The sequence below is a fragment of the Dasypus novemcinctus genome, chromosome 4, assembly GCF_030445035.2.
Source record: "Dasypus novemcinctus isolate mDasNov1 chromosome 4, mDasNov1.1.hap2, whole genome shotgun sequence".
Taxonomy (NCBI): Eukaryota; Metazoa; Chordata; class Mammalia; order Cingulata; family Dasypodidae; genus Dasypus; species Dasypus novemcinctus.
Genome location: NC_080676.1, coordinates 87,656,370 through 87,674,866, shown reverse-complemented (window position 1 = coordinate 87,674,866; position 18,497 = coordinate 87,656,370). Strand labels below are relative to the sequence as shown.

Below are 18,497 nucleotides of genomic sequence, written 5' to 3'. Positions count from 1 at the left end.
GAGAGACAGCTTTCAAAAGTTGTTTATATTTTTCTTTTAGTTTTAATGCTTGCATTGTCCTCTCATGAACTAATGATAGAAGCATTCAGAATATCATTAATACTATTTTACTTATTATTTAGTTTTCATATCCTTCTTCCCCAGGTACCTTGTGAAATATACTTTTACTTTTCAGTTATTAAATTTGATAATTAATGATAACAAAGAATATACATTATAGGTACAAATTAGGAGAGCAATTACTATATATCAGTATATCTATGTATAAAATCTATATATAAATAGATAAATAAAAACCTTTAAAAGTGCTTTCTTTCTTTAACTTTTATTTCTGAGTAACTTACATAATGTATTTATGAGCAAGTAAAGTAATCTAGACTCCGTTTTGTCTGTTTAGGTGTGTACAGGGAGGAACTACTGCTATCCCTGGGGCTTTTGGCTGTGGAAAGACAGTAATATCACAGTCTCTATCCAAGTATTCCAACAGTGATGTCATCATCTACGTAGGATGTGGTGAAAGAGGAAATGAGATGTCTGAAGTTCTCCGAGACTTCCCAGAGGTCAGTATAGATAAGGTTTCACATATAATCAGGAGAAAATACCACTAATCAGCTTTCACTGGCAATTATTAAAGCTTTGTGCTGCAGCAGTCTGAAGCAATGCTTTCAGTAGAAGAAATGTTCTACTTATTTTTGTGATTAAATTTGTACATGCGAAGGAAAGAATTTGAATTTTTAAAGTCAGACAGTTGATCATTTCTTTTTTTGGTCTGTTGATTTTCCATTATTGGGAAAAAGATAAAATAGATAAAACTTTTGTAGATATGAGCTTTCCATAGGCTTTCTTTGATGTACTAGGCTACTATAGTAATATTTCTTTTTCCATTCAATAATAGAGTACTGTGCAAGGAGAAAAGGTTGGATTGATTGGGAGTATTAGTTTGGGAACATTGATTAAGAGATTAAATATGAACAAGTTGTAAGAAGGACAAAAATGTTACCTTCAGAAATTAGAGGATCACTGAATAGACTTATTTGTTTCTAGCTCACGATGGAAGTTGATGGTAAGGTAGAGTCAATTATGAAGAGAACAGCTTTGGTAGCCAATACTTCCAACATGCCTGTTGCTGCTAGAGAAGCCTCTATTTATACCGGTAAGTATATAAATTGGAATAAAGTAATTTTCATCTGTTGTTAATTTTAAAGCTAGCACTCAGCTGATTAGCTTGTTTTTTTTAAAGTGGAAACATGATGTAAAGGCAAAAACTACAATTTAAATTAATTTTGGACCTAATCAGTTAAAGAGTGGGGATAAAAGTTGTTCCCTGCTTTTTAAAAAGTTTATTATATTATAGTAGGTTAGGCTATGGCAACAAATGAATCCAAGTATATACTTGCTCAACATAATAGATGTTTATTTCTTGCTCACTTAACAATCTGGGGCTATTTCAGGTGGTCAGCAGCCTCTTCTTTACTCTTATTCTGAGCTAGGACCCAGGCCAACAAGAGCTCATTTTCAACACATGGCTTCCAGGGTTCCTGTAGTTCTTTTCATCCTAGTAGGTGGCTCTGCCTGGGAATACAACATATTACTTTGACTCACTTCCCATTAGCTGGAAGTCAGTTATGTGGCTGTATCTAAATACAAAAATGCAAAGGACACTAGAAAACAGTTCAGCTTAGTGTACAAAAAAAGAGGAACAATGAAATTTAGTGAAGAGCTAGCAATCTATTTCATGTATTTGCCACTTTAAAGTTTTCTTAAACTTAAGGGCAAGGGATTATACACTATAGGATTATAATTTATAATATTCTTCCCAATTTAGGAATTACACTGTCAGAATATTTCCGTGACATGGGCTATCATGTTAGTATGATGGCTGACTCTACCTCAAGATGGGCTGAGGCCCTTAGAGAAATCTCTGGTCGCTTAGCTGAAATGCCTGCAGGTAGGTCATTGTATTACTTATTACATAATCAAGACTGATGATTTGAGGGACTGGCTTTGAACCACTTTTTAAAAATTTCTTTTCATTTTTCAGATAGTGGTTATCCTGCATATCTTGGTGCCCGGCTGGCCTCTTTCTATGAACGAGCAGGCAGGGTGAAATGTCTTGGAAATCCTGAACGAGAAGGGAGTGTCAGCATTGTAGGGGCGTAAGTACCCAAATACTTTGTTTTTAAATAGTGAATATTTTGGTCCCTTGGTTCTTAACCAAGACTGCACTCCGTAACCACTGAAGGAACTATTTGAAAACACAAATGTTTAGGTTATCTCTGCATGTTCTGATTCCACAGGATTGACTTGAGTGATTGATTATATTCAAGTCACACTATTTTAGGAATAACTTAGAAAATTATAGCATGTTAAGGTAAGATTGCGTCATTGTAAAAACAAAGTAAAGATTCATAATCATACTTTTTTTCTTGGAGATTTTCCTTCTGCCTCTATATGATTAGAATAATGAAGCTGATTAGAATATTCTTTCTCAGAGATATGATGTGGGGGTGTTTTTGGGACTTGGAGTTGTCCTGGGTGGTGCTGCAGGGACAGTTACTGGACATTGTATGTCCTCCCATGGCCCACTGGGTGGACTGTGGGAGAGTGTGGGCTATGATGTGGACCGTTGACCATGAGGTGCGGTGGTGCTCAGAGATGTATTCACCAAGTGCAATGAATGTCTCATGATGATGGAGGAAGTTGTTATGGGGGGAGGAGTGGAATGAGGGGGGTGGGGGATATATGGGGACCTCATATTTTTTGAATGTAGCATTTAAAAAATAAATAAAAACAAAAAGACAAGAAAAGAAAAAAAAAAGAATCTTCTTTCTCATTTCTCATAGCAAAAGGTCTTCAACCATTGTCATTCCTATTAGCAATTTAATACTGATCATTTGACATTCACATACAAATTATTTTTCATAAGTATTTCTAATGACTTGATTTTTTTTTTTTAAATATAGAGTTTCTCCACCTGGTGGTGATTTTTCTGATCCAGTTACATCTGCTACTCTTGGTATTGTTCAGGTACGTCATTCTCGGTGTAGTCGATTTCTGAGCTTTACCCCTAACTTTCAGCTATTCTAAGGTTATTCAAATCATCATGAAGTATTTAATTTAATTGCTCAAGAGTGACTGTAGATAGTGGTAAAGTCTGTTTTAGGAACTTTCTTTTCACCAAAAGCCTTTAATACTATTTTTTCCTATCTCTTTACCGAGGGATAAACTTATTAACTATAAGTGGAAAAGAAACAAATGACATTCAGCAGTAGTAACGTTTTATTAGTTTTAGAGTAATTTTGCTCTGTAAGAGTAACGCTAGTTACAGAAACAAATATGCTTCAAAGTGTATAATGGCAAATATCCATAGTAGTTTATTTCTGCTCAGAGTACAGGCCATGGCAAATGAGCCTGTCAGAGAGCAGCTCTTTTCCACTCAGTAAGGAATTCAGAGACCAAGGCTCCTTCAATCTTTTAGTTCCCACCATCACTTAGCCTGGAAATCGTCAGCTTCTGCCTGGCAGAAGGGAAAACTGTGAAGAAGGCACAACTGACTGAATCTTGGGGTCAAAAGTGACACAGTCACTACACTCATCCCTTGGCTACACCCTGCTAAAAACAAAGCTGGAAAATATAGTCTCTGCCTAGGCAGCTGCTTCCCAGAAACAAGTCATGAATTTTAGTGAACAGCTACTAGCTTGGCCGTTAAAAGAAACCTAAATAAAAGATGTGTACAAATAAAACTATAGTAAACAAAAGAACGTTGATATGTGCATAAGTATATATGTTGCTATTCATGTGGAAAAATAGAATTATTTGCCAGTGTATCTGTCAATACTCAGATAGAAAGAAATGTCTAAATTTACAAGCTTCAAGATATAATTTTTTTTTCTTGTGTACCTAGTGTATACGCAAAAGATTGTAGTGAAACACTTTGAGTATTTAATGTTTGCCTAAATTCTGAGTTGTTAATTGCAGGGGTTACAGGGGAGGATAAAGTTAGGAATGCATAAAACGTGAATATTTGGGCCTCAGAAAAATTATGCGAGATCTTATTGGATTAGCTCTTAATGATAGGGAACAGATTGAATCAGAACATTTAGAGGTTTTTTAATCAAAGTAAAGTGTCTGTTTTTGCTAAATAAGTGTTTCTGCTCCATCTGTTTATATTGCACTATAATAACCTGCATTATAATATAGCTTATCTTTATAGTTTATCATTATAATTTATCTTTTTGCTATCAAATTTGACACACTGTTAAGGAAATTGAGATGCATTATTAGTTTGATCTACAGGTACTTTCCCTATCTGAAACTGAAAGGAAAACGTTTTTTAATTGACATTTTCCAGGTTTTATTCTATTTCAGGTACACTGGATAAATTCTAAAAATGTATATAGTTTGACCAAGTAATTATAGAATTGCATATTTAGGATAAACAAATAAGTTTTTGTGCTTTGTTGTTGTTAAAGAAATTTCATTGTTTTTTTTTTTAATTATTATTAAATCAGGTGTTCTGGGGCTTAGATAAGAAACTAGCTCAACGTAAGCATTTCCCCTCTGTCAATTGGCTGATCAGCTACAGCAAGTACATGCGTGCCTTGGATGAGTACTATGACAAACACTTCACAGAGTTTGTTCCTCTGAGGACCAAAGCTAAGGAGATTCTGCAAGAAGAAGAAGACCTAGCAGAAATTGTGCAGCTTGTGGGAAAGGTGAGTAATTAAATCCCATAGTTAGTAGATCTGTGGGTTACGTTGGAGTGTTATAAGGACAGATAGAACAGATTTCTGATCAACCTAAATAGAAATTCTGTACAAATTAAGCATCGGCTCCCCATTCTCTATCCCTAGTCTATTCCCTGGTAACCTATATTCTAGATTCTGATACTATGAGTTTACTCTGTTCTTTTGACTCTAGTTTGCTGATTCTTTCTTCTGCCTGTTCAAATCTACTATGGTATGCCTCTCGTATGTTTTCAATCACTACTATTGTGCCTTTCATCTCCATAATTCTATTGTTTCTTTTCATACTTTCAAATTCTTCTTTATGCTCATATGTCTCTTTAATATCCTTTAGCTCATTATGCATATTTTCCTACACCTCCTTGAATTAATTTAGGAAATTTGTTCGAACTTCTCTGATAATTTGTTTCAGATTCTGTCTCCTCTGAAGTTTTAATTTGTTCCTTGGCCTGGGCTATATCTTCCTGTTTCTTAGTGTGGCTTGTAATTTTATGCTGGTGTCTAGGTATGTGATTATCTTAATGTATTAACTCTTTAGGTCTGTTTCTCATTCTTATCTGGGGTTTTATTGTTGTTTGGCTTTGTGTTAAGATTCTTGTTTGACACTTGATCTAACCTATTCTAGACCTTTTGAAACTCTTCAGATTTTCTCAGCTCTTCTTCATCTGATTCTTGTCCGGGATATGTGGTGCAGTTTTTAAGATTGCACTTTTTGTACAATTGTTTTATCTCCAGGCATCAGCTTCCTTCCTCTGTTCCTTCTTCAGTAATCTTTTTTTTTTTTTAGATTTATTTATTTTACTTTATTTATTCCCCCCTCCCCTTGTTGTTTGCGCTTACTGTCTGCTCTCAGTTCTCCATGGTGGCGCAGGCCAGCTTGCCTTTACCAGGAGGCTCCAAGAATCAAACCCGGGGCCTCCCATATGATACATGGGAGCCCAATCACTTGAGCCATATCTGCTTCCTGTTCTCCAGTAATCTTGATCTATTTTGTTTGTTTTTCTTTCATTTTGCACAGACTTTTCTCCTCATGATTTGTTTAAATTCTCTCCCTTACCCAGCATCCTGTTTTCCTTATACTTTTCAGTGCTGGGACCCATTGTATCTTATAGCTGTTCAGTTTAAACCCCTTCTTTAGTTTGCCAAAGGGCTGCCAATGCAAAGTACAAGAAATGTGTGGACTTTTATAAATGGGGTTTATTTGGTATAAAAGCTTATAGTTCCAAGGCCATAAAAAGTCCAAGGAAGGCTTTTTCAGGAGATGCCTAATGTCACCATGTTGATGATGTCATCTTTGAAACAGTTTTTTCCTTCAAGTCTCCTGTAGCTGATGTAGTACCTCAGCTCTCTTTTGGTTACTACTTGCATGGTATATATATTTTTTGTATCTTTTCCCTTCAACATACTATTGTCTTTGAATTTAGTTTCTTGTAAACAGCATATGGGGCCATGCTTTTTGTCCATTCTGCCCATTTCTCCCTTTTGACTGGAGGGTTTAATCTTTTTTATATTTAAAGTAACTACTGATAATGCAGTACTCTTACCATGTTGCTATTTTGTGTTTGTAAGTCTTGTACTTTTTTTGACTCAATTCTTCCATTAATGCCTCCTTCAATATTTATTTGGCTTTTTGTTTTGTACATTTTGAATCCCTCCTCCTTTCTGAATATATTTTTCATATATTTTCTTTGTGGTTACCATACAGTTAAAATTTAACATAGGTTAAAATTTAACATCCTAAATCTATAGCAATCATATTAGCTTTTATACCACCTTATCTTCAATAGCATATACCTACACTTCCTAAAGCCCCCCATCCTCCTGCCTTTCTTACAAATTATATCTGTGTACATTGTCTGTCCAAATCATCAATTTATCAAATTTTTATGTGTTTGTCTTTTAGCACCTGTATGATGCAGGAAGTGGAATTATGCAACAAATAATACAATACAATACAATAATACTGGCCATTTATAATAACCCATATGTTTACCTTTACCAAAGGTCCACATTTCTCTATGCTGCTTTGATCTACTGTCTAATATCCTTTCCTTTAAGTCTGAAGAACCTCCTTTAGAATTGCTTATAGGGCAAATCTAGTGGTGACAAACCATTTGTTTATCTGGGAATGTCTTAATCTCTTCCTCTTTTCTTTTTTAAGGAGGGTAACAGGGATTGAACCTGGGACCTCCTACATGGGAAGCAGGCACTCATCCACTGAGCTACACCTTGTGCCCTCTCCCTCATTTTTGAAAGAAAGTCTTATTGGATATAAAATTCTTGGTTAGCCATTTTTTTATTTAAGCATCATAAATTTTTTTGTACTGTCTTCCTGCTTACATGGTTTCTCATGATAAATCAGCATTTCATCATATTGGGATTTCCTTGGACATTACACATTGCTTTTTCCTTGCACCTTTCCAAATGCTCTCCTTTTCCTTGGCATTGAATAATTTGATTAGTATGTTTCCAGGAGTGGTTCTTTTTAAATTTATCCTGTTTGGAGTTTGTCAGGCATCTTGAATGTACATATTCATGTCTTTCATTAAATTTGGGTATTTTCTGCCATTATTTCTTTGAAACTTCTTTCCTGCACTTCCTTCTCCTGGGACTCCATAATGCATACAATTATGGTTGATTATGCCCCACAGGTCTTTTAGGTTCTTTCTTTTCTTTTTTTTTTAATTCTTTTGCCTTTCTGCTTCTCAGCCTGAATCACTTTAATTGCATTGTCTTTGATTTCACTGACTCTTTCTTCTGACTCTTTTTCTGTTGGAATTTTTCATTTCAGTTATTATGTTTTTCAACTCCAGTATTTCTCTGGACAGATTCTCATGCTGTTTATGCATTGTTTCCTTCATATCCTTTACTTCTTTTTGTTCTTCATGTTTCAAGGAGTTGAGCATATACATATACAGCTAGTGATATGACAGTGATTTTCTTGAATGCCAGGAGCTAATCAAAACAAACTAACCAAAGCAAAAAGCACCTTCCACTCTCTTTACAAATTCACTCTCCTTTGGCTGGTGGTCTCTTCAGAGCTTAGTCCTTCTATTAGGCAGATCAGCATGAGGTAAATGGGAAGTAACCAGTCCTCTCTGTCTTATCTGAGCATGTGTGGAGGTGGAGCCAGGGAGCCTGCTACTTCTTTTGCTATGCCTTTGCTCCCTAGAGGCCCCAGGAATTTCACGTTTACAGTCCACAGGAGTTTGAGTGAATTCCCCTCTGTTCCCTTCAGAACAGAACTACTCCCCCACCTGAGTGCTCTTTCTGTAATGCAGAAATGCAGGTAGTCCTTAACCCCAGTTCATTTCAACCTAATTGTTTCTCATACTATTCCAGCTATAAGTTCCGTCCTTAGGACAAACTCTAGGAAGGCTCAGTCTCTCAGACTTCTGCTGACATACATGCACCCCAGTATGTACATTCAGGCCAGTCTGCTCCCTCTGGAACAGGACCTCATAATGGGGACACAAGCTGACTCCACTATGTTGTGTGTGTGTGGGCGGGGTTAGGGGGGAACCAGCTAGGGCACCAGGAGCTTCTTCTATGGCTTCTTTTTTTTTTTAAGATTTATTTTTTATTTATTTCTCTCCCTCCCCCCCACCTCCCCAGTCATCTGCTCTCTGGGTCCATTTGCTGTGCATTCTCCGTAACCACTTCTTTCCTTATCAGGCACTGGGACTCTTTCCCCTTGTTGCGTCATCTTGTAGCATCAGCTGTCCGTGTGTGCGGTGCCATTTTTGGGCAAGCGATGCTTGCCCTCGTGCTGGGCAGCCCTCCTTACAGGGCACACTCCTTGCGTGCGGGGCTCTCCCACGTGGGCGACACCCTTGCGTAGCACAGCACTCCTTGTGCGCATCAGCACTGCACATCGGCCAGCTCCACATGGGTCAAGGAGGCCTGGGGTTTGAACCGTGGCCCTCCCATTGGGCCAAGTCTGCTTCCCTCTTCTATGGCTTCTGAAGCTATGTTTTTTAAATTCAGTACTTGTCCTGTTAATGCAGCCCTTTAACTTTTTTCTGTCGTTTTGAGGAAGGTTACTGTCTTTAAGATTTCTTTGCTGCCTTTGCTCCAGGGCAGGGTGGGTGGGTTGAAATAATGGCTGCCCTCAGACTAGGGCCCCTGGGATCTGAAGTAGCTGATCAAAGGTAGAGATCCGGGATCAGACCATACATCCCTGGAGTTTGGAGGACTAGTTCTTTATGTCCTACCCTGGCACCAGTAAGCTGCACCAGGAGCCTGAGCTGTAATCTGCTCTGCTACTGGCCACAAGGCTGGGAGTAGGGAGCTCGTAGTCACTGCACGGGTGAAACTGTCTTTATTGCAAATTACCAGCCTCTTCTCCTGCTGCTCCCTGGGTGTTGCACAGTGTTTCCCTGGACTCAGGAGTTTCAAAGCACCTGATTCAGACAGTACCAGGTCATAAGTTGTTTTGGTGAAGGGACTGATTCCTGGACCTTTCTACTCTGCCATCTTCCCACAATCCTCTGTTTATGATTTTAAAAACCATTTAGCAAGGAAGAAATAGAAGATTATTTCCTTAATTTGTTCAAAGTAATATACCAAAACCTAGGGGAATATTTTACTTACTGGAGAAATTTCAGATGTATTCCCTTTATAAATCAGGATTAAGACAAGAAGCCGGGAAGCGGACTTGGCCCAATGGATAGGGTGTCCGCCTACCACATGGGAGGTCCACGGTTCAAACCTTGGGCCTCCTTGACCCATGTGACGAGCTGGCCCATGTGCAGTGCTGATGCATGCAAGGAGTGCCCTGCCACGCAGGGGTGTCCCCCACGTAAGGGAGCCCCACGCTCAAGGAGTGCACCCCATAAGGAGAGCTGCCCAGCACAAAAGAAAGTGCAGCTTGCCCAAGAATGGTGCTGCACACACAGAGAGCTGACACAACAAGATGATCCAACAAAAAGAAACACAGATTCCCAATGCCGCTGATAAGGATAGAAGCGGTCACAAAGGAACACACAGCAAATGGACACAGAGAGCAGACAACTGGTGGGGGAGGGGGGGGATAAATAAATAAATAAATAAATACATCTTTGAAAAAAAAAAAAAAAAAGACAAGAGTGCCTGCTATCACTGCTGGTGTTCAATAGAACACCAGAAGTTCTGACCAATGATGCAGGGAAAGAAAAATGAGGACCTGTAAAAAAAGAAATGAAAGTATCATTTATAGATAATATGCTCATCTAACTAGCAAAACTAATAGAATTAACAGAGAAACTATTAGCACTAACAAGAATTTAGTGAGTGTTCCTAATTCAGGATAAACATAATAAAAAAATCAACACAATTTCTTTACATTACCAACAATTAGAAAATGAAATTTAAAAGATCATGTTCACAATAGCAACAGAAACTAAAGTCTAGGAATTAGCTTAGCCAAAAATACATATTTCTGCTATGGAAACATTTTAAAAGTAATTGAAACAAAAGACGATCTGAAAACCTAAAAAGATAGTTCATACTCTTGGATGGGATGACCTATTAAAAAGATACCACTTCTTTTTTAAACTAATTTATAAATTAACATGATTCCAATCAAATTTCCAGTTGAACCTTTTGAAAAAATCAGTAATCATCCTGAAATTCATATGATACCTCAAAGATTCACAAACAGCCAAGACAACCTTGACAAAGAACAGTAAAGAGAGAGCTTTTGCCCTATTTTATGTTACTACAAAACTATCATAATAAAAAGCGTGCCACTGGTGAAAGAGACCAGTGGAACAGAACAGCAACAGACGTGAATATATGAGCATTCGATATCGCATTAGTAATAGTACCACAAATAAAGTGTTGAGGGATAGATTTTTTTTTAGTCAATGATAGTCAAATAACTGCTCATTATTTGAAAAAAAAACAAAAAACAAGATTGCTACCTAATCCCACATACAAAGGTAGACTCCAGATAGATTGATAATTCAAGTGTGAAAGGTAAGACTTCCAAGTTAATAGAAGATAACATGATTATCTCTGTGATCTAGAATTGGGAACACACTTCTTAAAACCCTATAAGCACAAATCATAAAAGAAAATTTTTATTCCATAAAAATGAAGGATTTTTGTTCAACAAAGGACTATCATGGATAAAGGTAACAAACAGATGGCAGATTGCAAGAAGTTTGCAACTACTAAAACTGAAGGACTAATATCTAAAATGTGTCAGGATCCCCTATAAGTCAACAAGAAGAAGAGTGGAATCCCAACAGTAATATGGGTAAAGGCAAGAGTAGACAAATTATAGACGAGGGAACCCAAAAGACTAACAAGATGCACGAAAATGTTCATTTGCTAATATGGAGATTGCAAATTATCAAAATGTTGAGGGGAGAGAGAACTGTTAGGCTTATGGTGGGAGTATCACATGGTTCTGCCACTGTGGAGAGCAGTCTGACAGTAACTCTTCCTAGCATACCCTATGATGCTCCTAGATATACATCTCACAAGAAATTTTTAAGCATGTCCTTAAGGGACATGTTTGTGGTGACATGGAGTTAAAGGAAATCCAGATGTCCCTTACTGGGGTCATAATATGGAAGGTGCACACCCTGGAGAACAAACTATACAAGAACTGGAAGCAGTAGTTTACATGACACACAGCAACTTGGATAGATGTTAAAAACACAGTGCCAACCACACAAGTAAGAATGCTTTTCATAATTAAAAGTATTTGCACATAATAAAATATACATTTTACATGAATTCATACCAAGAGATGCAAAAATACATTTGAATATTTTGTGTTGTTGGAGTGGGGAATAGGGATCAAACGATTAAAAAAGAAGAACCAGAACTCCTGATCCTTACCTTTAAGGAGCTTAGCACAGATAGAGAATACAAGCCTGCAGTTAATGTGCTGGACCTGTTCCTTTCCCACAATGCCCAAGAAATCTGTATCCCTCATGGCCAATAGGGTAATTGCAAAAGGTAAATCTTTTGCAGCAGTGATATCTAAAGAGTAAAGTTCTGTAATTTAGCTATACCAATAAAATAGCACTCAGACATCAATAAGTACATACTTACAATAGAGCATCAATTAAAAGCAGTTATAAGGTGAATTTATTAATGTTAGGTGTTTTGTGTTGATTAGATAGTCTCTGCTTGTTAAGATTATAACCATCAGTCCTACACTGTGGAAGTAAATTTCTAAAAATAAATATTTTTCTCTTCTAGGCTTCTTTAGCAGAAACAGATAAAATCACTTTGGAGGTAGCAAAACTTATCAAAGATGACTTCCTACAGCAAAATGGCTATACTCCTTATGACAGGTACACTGTACTGATTTCTCTTTTTTTTCTTTTTTTTTATTTGAGGATTTTCTATGGTGTTTTATAAGAAGGAGCTATCTACACATTTAAGAACCTTTTAGTTTTTTTCTCATACACACGTACAGTGGCTCAATGTTTTGGTTTATCTTGTATATTCATAATGGACATCTAATGAAGAGCCTTATACATCTCCTTATCTTGATTTTGCTCATTTGTCTAGTTATGACAGAATATTTTCATTCATTTTATTACCATCTGTAATCAGATTAAATTGTGGCTTTAATTTATTGCCTTCTTCAGAAGCTTTTCTCAAAAAAAAAAAAAAAAGCTTTTCTCACTGTCTCTTACCACCACCCATGTCTCTTTTACTCTCTTCCTAAATAATTATGTTTTACTATCCTCATTTCCCAAGAATCTTGTTTCTCTTTCTTCCAAAGGCCTTTTTTGCTGTCCCAACTAGCTTCTGCTACTCCTACTTTTAATTCTTGTCTGACTGGTTGAAAGTTCTTTGAATCTTTTGTCATATGCTAGCTTTCTCCCTCAAATCATATTTTCCCCCTTTAAGTCTGAAGAGAGGGAGCTGTTGTGGCTCAAATGGTTGAGTGCCTACTTTCCACATGGGAGGTCCAGGGTTCAGTTCCTGGTGCCTCCTAAAAACAAAAACATAACAAACAATAAGCAAAGAAATAAAAAAAAAAAACAACTCAGGGGAGCCTATGTGGCTCATTGGTTTAGTACCAGCTTTCCACATACAGGGTCCTGGGTTCAATCTCTTGCACCGTACCTAAAAAAAGAAAAAGACTGAAGACGGGACTGAATAAGTAAAAGATTGCCAAAATGTAAGACAATCAGAAAATGTGACAATGTATTAGCAATACTAAAAAAAATCTGTATCAAGAATTTAAGAAGCTCTAGGAGCTATTCACACAAAGATAACTCATCAAAAGAGAACTCTTTGGAAAGAGTATGATAGTCTGCATGAAATTTTATATGCAAATATGTTTAAATGTGTTAGAAAGTGAATAAGAATCTGTGAGATTGAAGTTGAAAAAACATGCTGTGTGTCTGTAATGGAAAAGTATGGGTAAATGAAAACGCAAACAGTGGGGAAAAGAGGTACTATTGTGTGTGTGTGTACAAGAAAAGTGCATTGTCATTTTATTTCTCTGATCACTCTTGCAGATGAAACTGTAAAGACTTTGCGTTTAAAGGACCAATATCTAGTTTATTTATACTGTCTATTCCAACAATATGCTACTATTAACTTTAGTTAATTATAATTTTGTTCCTTATTATTTATTAAATTGTAATCCACTATCACAGCGGAGTCTTTACAACTCAGTTATTTTACCATTTGGGTTACTCTTTTAACTGCACTGTACTAAAACAAATTCTCAGTCACTAGATTGTAGCAATTATTCATTGTTTCTCCTGTTTAATGATTTGAACACAGAAAAATAAACTTCACACTTATATAAATAAAAAAATATATATCTCCATCCAGTCCATCTCGTATCCTGAGACTTTCCTGTCTAAAAACTCTGCTTCATTACTTACTGATTCTTTCCACTATTCTTTTTCCTAAATTTAGGTAGTCTGCTTATTTAAATAAATAAACTAATTCTCTGGTATTTTATAGATGAAGTTTTACATATAGAGTATAAACCTCTATCGGATTTTGTTTTTGTTAATTACTTTGACCTTCATTTACCTTAGGTTCTGCCCATTCTACAAGACAGTAGGGATGCTGTCAAACATGATTGCTTTTTATGACATGGCCCGTAGAGCTGTTGAAACCACTGCCCAGAGTGACAATAAGATTACATGGTCCATTATCCGTGAGCACATGGGGGAGATCCTCTATAAACTTTCCTCCATGAAATTCAAGGTATGTTTTGTTCCTACTGTAACTTTTTTTAGTAGGATATGTCTCTTTTTTAATTTTTTCCAACTATTTGAGTTTCAAACAGCGTGTATGAAACTTGCATTTATCATTTGCATGCATTCTTAGGCTCTATAAAACCAGAGCAAGCCTCAAAACCATGCTGAGGTGGAAACTCAAGAACTATGAAAGTATGTATGTCATGTCTAAAATAAATGTTGACTTGTTTTCCCATTTGTTGTAGCTGCCAGAAAATTTAGAGCTAAATTCATTCCTGAGCACCAGTTACCTTACTGCAAATGCATATATATATCTATTTTTTTTTCTTTTTTTTCTTCTATCTAGTTGCGTCATCTTTTTTTTTTGGTGCACCACTGTGCAGGGGCCTTGTGCCTTTCTGCACTGCTCAGGCTGGGACACCTTTTTTCTTTTTTTACCAGGAGGTGCCAGGGATCTAACCCAGGTCCTCCATGTGGTAAATGGGAGTGCAATTGCTTGAGCAACAACCACTTTGCTGCAAATGCATATTAATATCCATCCCCCATACTCTTCTAAAATGATGTCTGTACTGCTTACTTATTTTAATTATCCTATTACATATTGTTTTCAACTTTTAAGTGGGCTCTTTTAGAAGTAGGCAAGACATAAATAGATACTGAAATGAAATTATCAGTAGGAACTTGAACGTGTAAGATTGTTTTTAAAATATCTGGTCAGGTGAATTGTATTTAATCCTTTCTGAGGCATGACATCTAGGCATATTTTACTAATTTCCTAGTGAGAATGATATGAATGATAGTTTTTGAGTGTATGTATAATGTAATATATAGGTAATGTTATTTACACTATAGATTAAAAGTAAACCTGCACATATCAACACTGACTGTTTTAAGAAATTAAAAATATTCACACCCTTGGGTCCATTCATTCTACTTTGAGTCATAAAACCTAAGAAGATAGTCAGAAATTTTTGATAAGGATATATTTTAAGGTTGTTTATTAAACTCTTTCAGTGTCTTATAAGTGTGAACAGAGCCAACAATACATATGCCATGTCCATAAGATAAAGTATTATAAAAGGCATTAATATGTTTTTTCAAGAGTTTCTAAGGACATGGGGAAATGGTATAATGAGTGAAAAAAATAAAGATGTAAAAATTCTAGATATAATTTGATCCAAATTTTCTTTTAAAAAATAAGTCATGGAAAGAGGAATAGGGAAAAATATACCAATTTAATGTATACAATTTGGTATAATAGTGATGATTTCTGGTAGTATGAATAAAGGTATCTTTTATTTCTATTTACATTCTCTTTGTATGAAATTAACATATCACAGGCATTTTTTATGTCATTAAATATTCTTCTATAGAATTATTTTGTGGCTGAAGAGTGTTCTTATTCTTAGGCATTTGGGAAATTTTTAATTATGGGTGTAGAAATCTGTGTATATAGTTGGTTTTGTGTAGTTTCCTAGTATAGATTCCCAGAAGTGGAATGACTGGGCCAGAGAGCTTGAACATTTTAAAGGCTCTTCTATGCATGTTACTCAATTGTTTCCCATAGGGATTTTAAATGTGGTACATTTTAAGATTATTTTACAAACTTTACTACTTGTCCCAGTGTGATACTGCCAGACCTTGATTAGTAAACTTTCGACTAAATTAATTCCCAAGTATCATATGCAAGTGGGTGGTATGCATATAATATATGACACTGCTTAATTTCCCAGCATTGTGCATATATTGAAGATAAATCCATTGGTCATTTAAGAGTTAGCCAGCAAAATAAAAAATGAAATTTTGTGGTTTTTTTCTCTTTGCTTGGAATAAACTCCATTTATACATTTCTAACCTTAAAGCAAAAAAGGAAACTAAGAATAATTTTGACTCCTGTCTGTGATTTATCAGTGCACCTCACTCTTCCTAGTGCTCAAAATATATTCACTATATGTAACTTACTATACATTCTGAAGATTGTTTTCCAAAAGTAAGTTGAAATCTGTCATGTCTCTTTTCAGGATCCTGTGAAAGATGGTGAGGCAAAGATCAAGGCAGACTATGCACAACTTCTTGAAGATATGCAGAATGCATTCCGTAGCCTTGAAGATTAGAACTACGATTTCTTCCTTTTTCTCAGCAAACTCTTGTGAATTTTCCTAAATTTCTCATCTCACACCCTTTGCTTCTTTATTTAGTGCAACTTTGAGACTAGTGCCTATGTGTGTTATTTGTTTCCCTGTTTACTTGGTAGGTCTTATATAAAACAAACATTCCTTTCCCCCCATGTTTGAAGGGCCTCCCTGATTCTTTATCTCTGGTGGTGAATGTAGTAAATATGATACAAAGGCTACATTACTGTAAACTTGTATGTAGGATGACATCCCTCATCCTAGATGTGCCCTTTCCTCATCTCCATTAAATTATAAACAGAACTACTGCATGTATTCTCTTTGTAGTGGATTTGTAATGGATACCCAGATTTCTATACCTTTTGACAGCTTCTCTGTGAAATAACTCAGTATGTATGCAGTAAGGGTATTTGCAGCTTAGCATTTTGCTAAGTAACTGCTTTACAGGAACTGTTTCCTTTTTAAAACATGAATGATTAATGTTACAATTATGCATTGTTTCCCTTGTATAAATCAGGAGTATTTGGGGGAAACTGTTGGGAACTCTAAGGTTTTTAAAATAAGTAGTTGTGGGGCTCAGCATAATATATGAATCAGTACCCTCTGAAATAGTGAAAATGGAGCTAGGTGGTCAAAATATATTAAAGCATCTTTTATTTCACTAGGAAAAATTCAGTATCAAGGACTATTGTACTGCATCACTAGGAAATTCTTTTTAAAATTATATTTAAAACAATCACTGAAAACGTGATTCACATCACACGCTCTTTCTTTTCCTTAAACATCCTAGAAGTCTAAGTTCCAAAAAAACCATTTAGGGTGTCATCAGCAGTGAAACAACAGAGAAGATTTTTAGTAGTGGTTAAAATCTCTTTGCACCTTTAAAGGACCAGCTGGGTTTAAATCACCAGCTAGTGATTCTTGGGGCTACAATGGCATTATGCTTATACAAATTAATGACTTGTGTCACATGTTTGCATATTTGTTTGTGCATTGCACAACCAGCTTGCCAATTGTAGACACATTTTTTTCATGTAGTTTTTGATTCACTGGCTCAAACGTTTCTCAAAACATCTATAGTTACAGCAGCATAACAATTTCCATTCTGTTTGGTAGGTATGACATTAATTCTTATATCTGCGTGGGAATCTGTGTCATGTGAAAAAAAGATCATTTATCCTGCCTTTTAAGTATATTTTTAAAATAATGATTTTTGTTTTTGTATAGTAAGGGACTTTGCAGATCAGCTCTGGGAGCAACAATTTCCCATTAACCCTTTTTAACCATTGGTGCTGGCCCCATTGCTTCCTTAATGGGAAGAGGAGAGGGTATGTGAACATGTCTAACAATCTCAAATACCCAAATGTAATAGCATAAAGTATTTACTTTATGGATCAATATACTATTATTTAAAATTTTAGGTAATACATTTCTGTTGGGCTGTTAAGGAAAGGTGCAATCAATAGAGAATTCAGCTATAGCTTTGTTTAAATTCTTGAAGATGGCATCTTCTTACAGTTGCCTGCTATTCAGGAAGGTATTTTTCCATGAAACTTTAACCTTTCAGAATATTGGCACATAAAAATGATGCAGCGATTTGTTGGTAAGGACGTAATGGTGCTGCTCAACCAGATTGCTTCCAATTTGGCCTCCTATCAGAGGGCCTAAGACCAGTGGAAATTAAAAGAATTTCTAAAACTTTCTATTCCTACCTTAAACCTACCAGCAAACTAGAATTGTGACAGGAATGAATGATACAAAGAAGAAAGTTCAACAAGTTTTATTTTTCTGAATTTGCAATGTATCCTTTTAAGAATGTTGGTGTATGAGTGTGAAGATACTAGAGAAACAATGTGATGATGCTAGAGAAACTGCTCAGATATCCATTTTAAGTGTCCTTTCACCTATGTGTTGTAGAATTTCAGATTAGGACACTAATCATATTTCTTTAATAAGAATGTGTTAAAATTACAACAATCTTTTAAAAAGATAATGCAATTCTGTATTTATTGTGCTGTGCCTGGTCCTAAGTGGAGCCAGTTAAACAAGTTTCATATGTATTTTTCCAGTGTTAAATCTCACGCATTGTATCCTTTGGAAATTTCCTTCCATCCTGAATAATGAGTGGAAGAGGTCATATATCTTACCACCTTATCCTTGAGATTTCACGATCTTTATGTTAAAAGTTGTGTATTGTTAAAATCTATGAAAGAATAAAAAATGGATTTAAATTAACTTTTTTTTTTTTTTGGTGACAAAATCTGCTGGAAAATATGCCACATTGTATTTAGACTTCTCGTTGTTTTCAGCACGAACTCTTTGATGTTTTATTTCTCCCTTTCTTTATAATTTGTTACCTAAGATCAAGAAATTGAATTGGCACCCAAATGTGATAACCTGAAAAACATTCTAGGATCATATTCCAACTGTGATTTGGAATATTGTAC

General features: G+C 35.8%; 1 protein-coding gene across 15 annotated transcripts in view; it reads left to right on the top strand.

Annotated features, from left to right (window-relative positions):
• The window catches only part of ATP6V1A (ATPase H+ transporting V1 subunit A), a 61,547-nt gene extending 43,262 nt beyond the window's left edge, over nucleotides 1-18,285 (top strand). For all 15 annotated transcript variants that reach the window (XM_058295827.1, XM_058295828.1, XM_058295819.2 and 12 more), the window contains 9 exons: nucleotides 398-560; nucleotides 1,045-1,153; nucleotides 1,826-1,948; nucleotides 2,042-2,156; nucleotides 2,964-3,027; nucleotides 4,512-4,715; nucleotides 11,943-12,037; nucleotides 13,754-13,925; nucleotides 15,940-18,285. In XM_058295827.1, the coding sequence (XP_058151810.1) occupies nucleotides 398-560; nucleotides 1,045-1,153; nucleotides 1,826-1,948; nucleotides 2,042-2,156; nucleotides 2,964-3,027; nucleotides 4,512-4,715; nucleotides 11,943-12,037; nucleotides 13,754-13,925; nucleotides 15,940-16,032 (1,138 nt within the window). In that variant the 3' untranslated portion in view covers nucleotides 16,033-18,285. The remainder of the gene's footprint in view (nucleotides 1-397; nucleotides 561-1,044; nucleotides 1,154-1,825; nucleotides 1,949-2,041; nucleotides 2,157-2,963; nucleotides 3,028-4,511; nucleotides 4,716-11,942; nucleotides 12,038-13,753; nucleotides 13,926-15,939) is intronic.
• The last annotated feature ends 212 nt before the right edge of the window (nucleotides 18,286-18,497 follow it).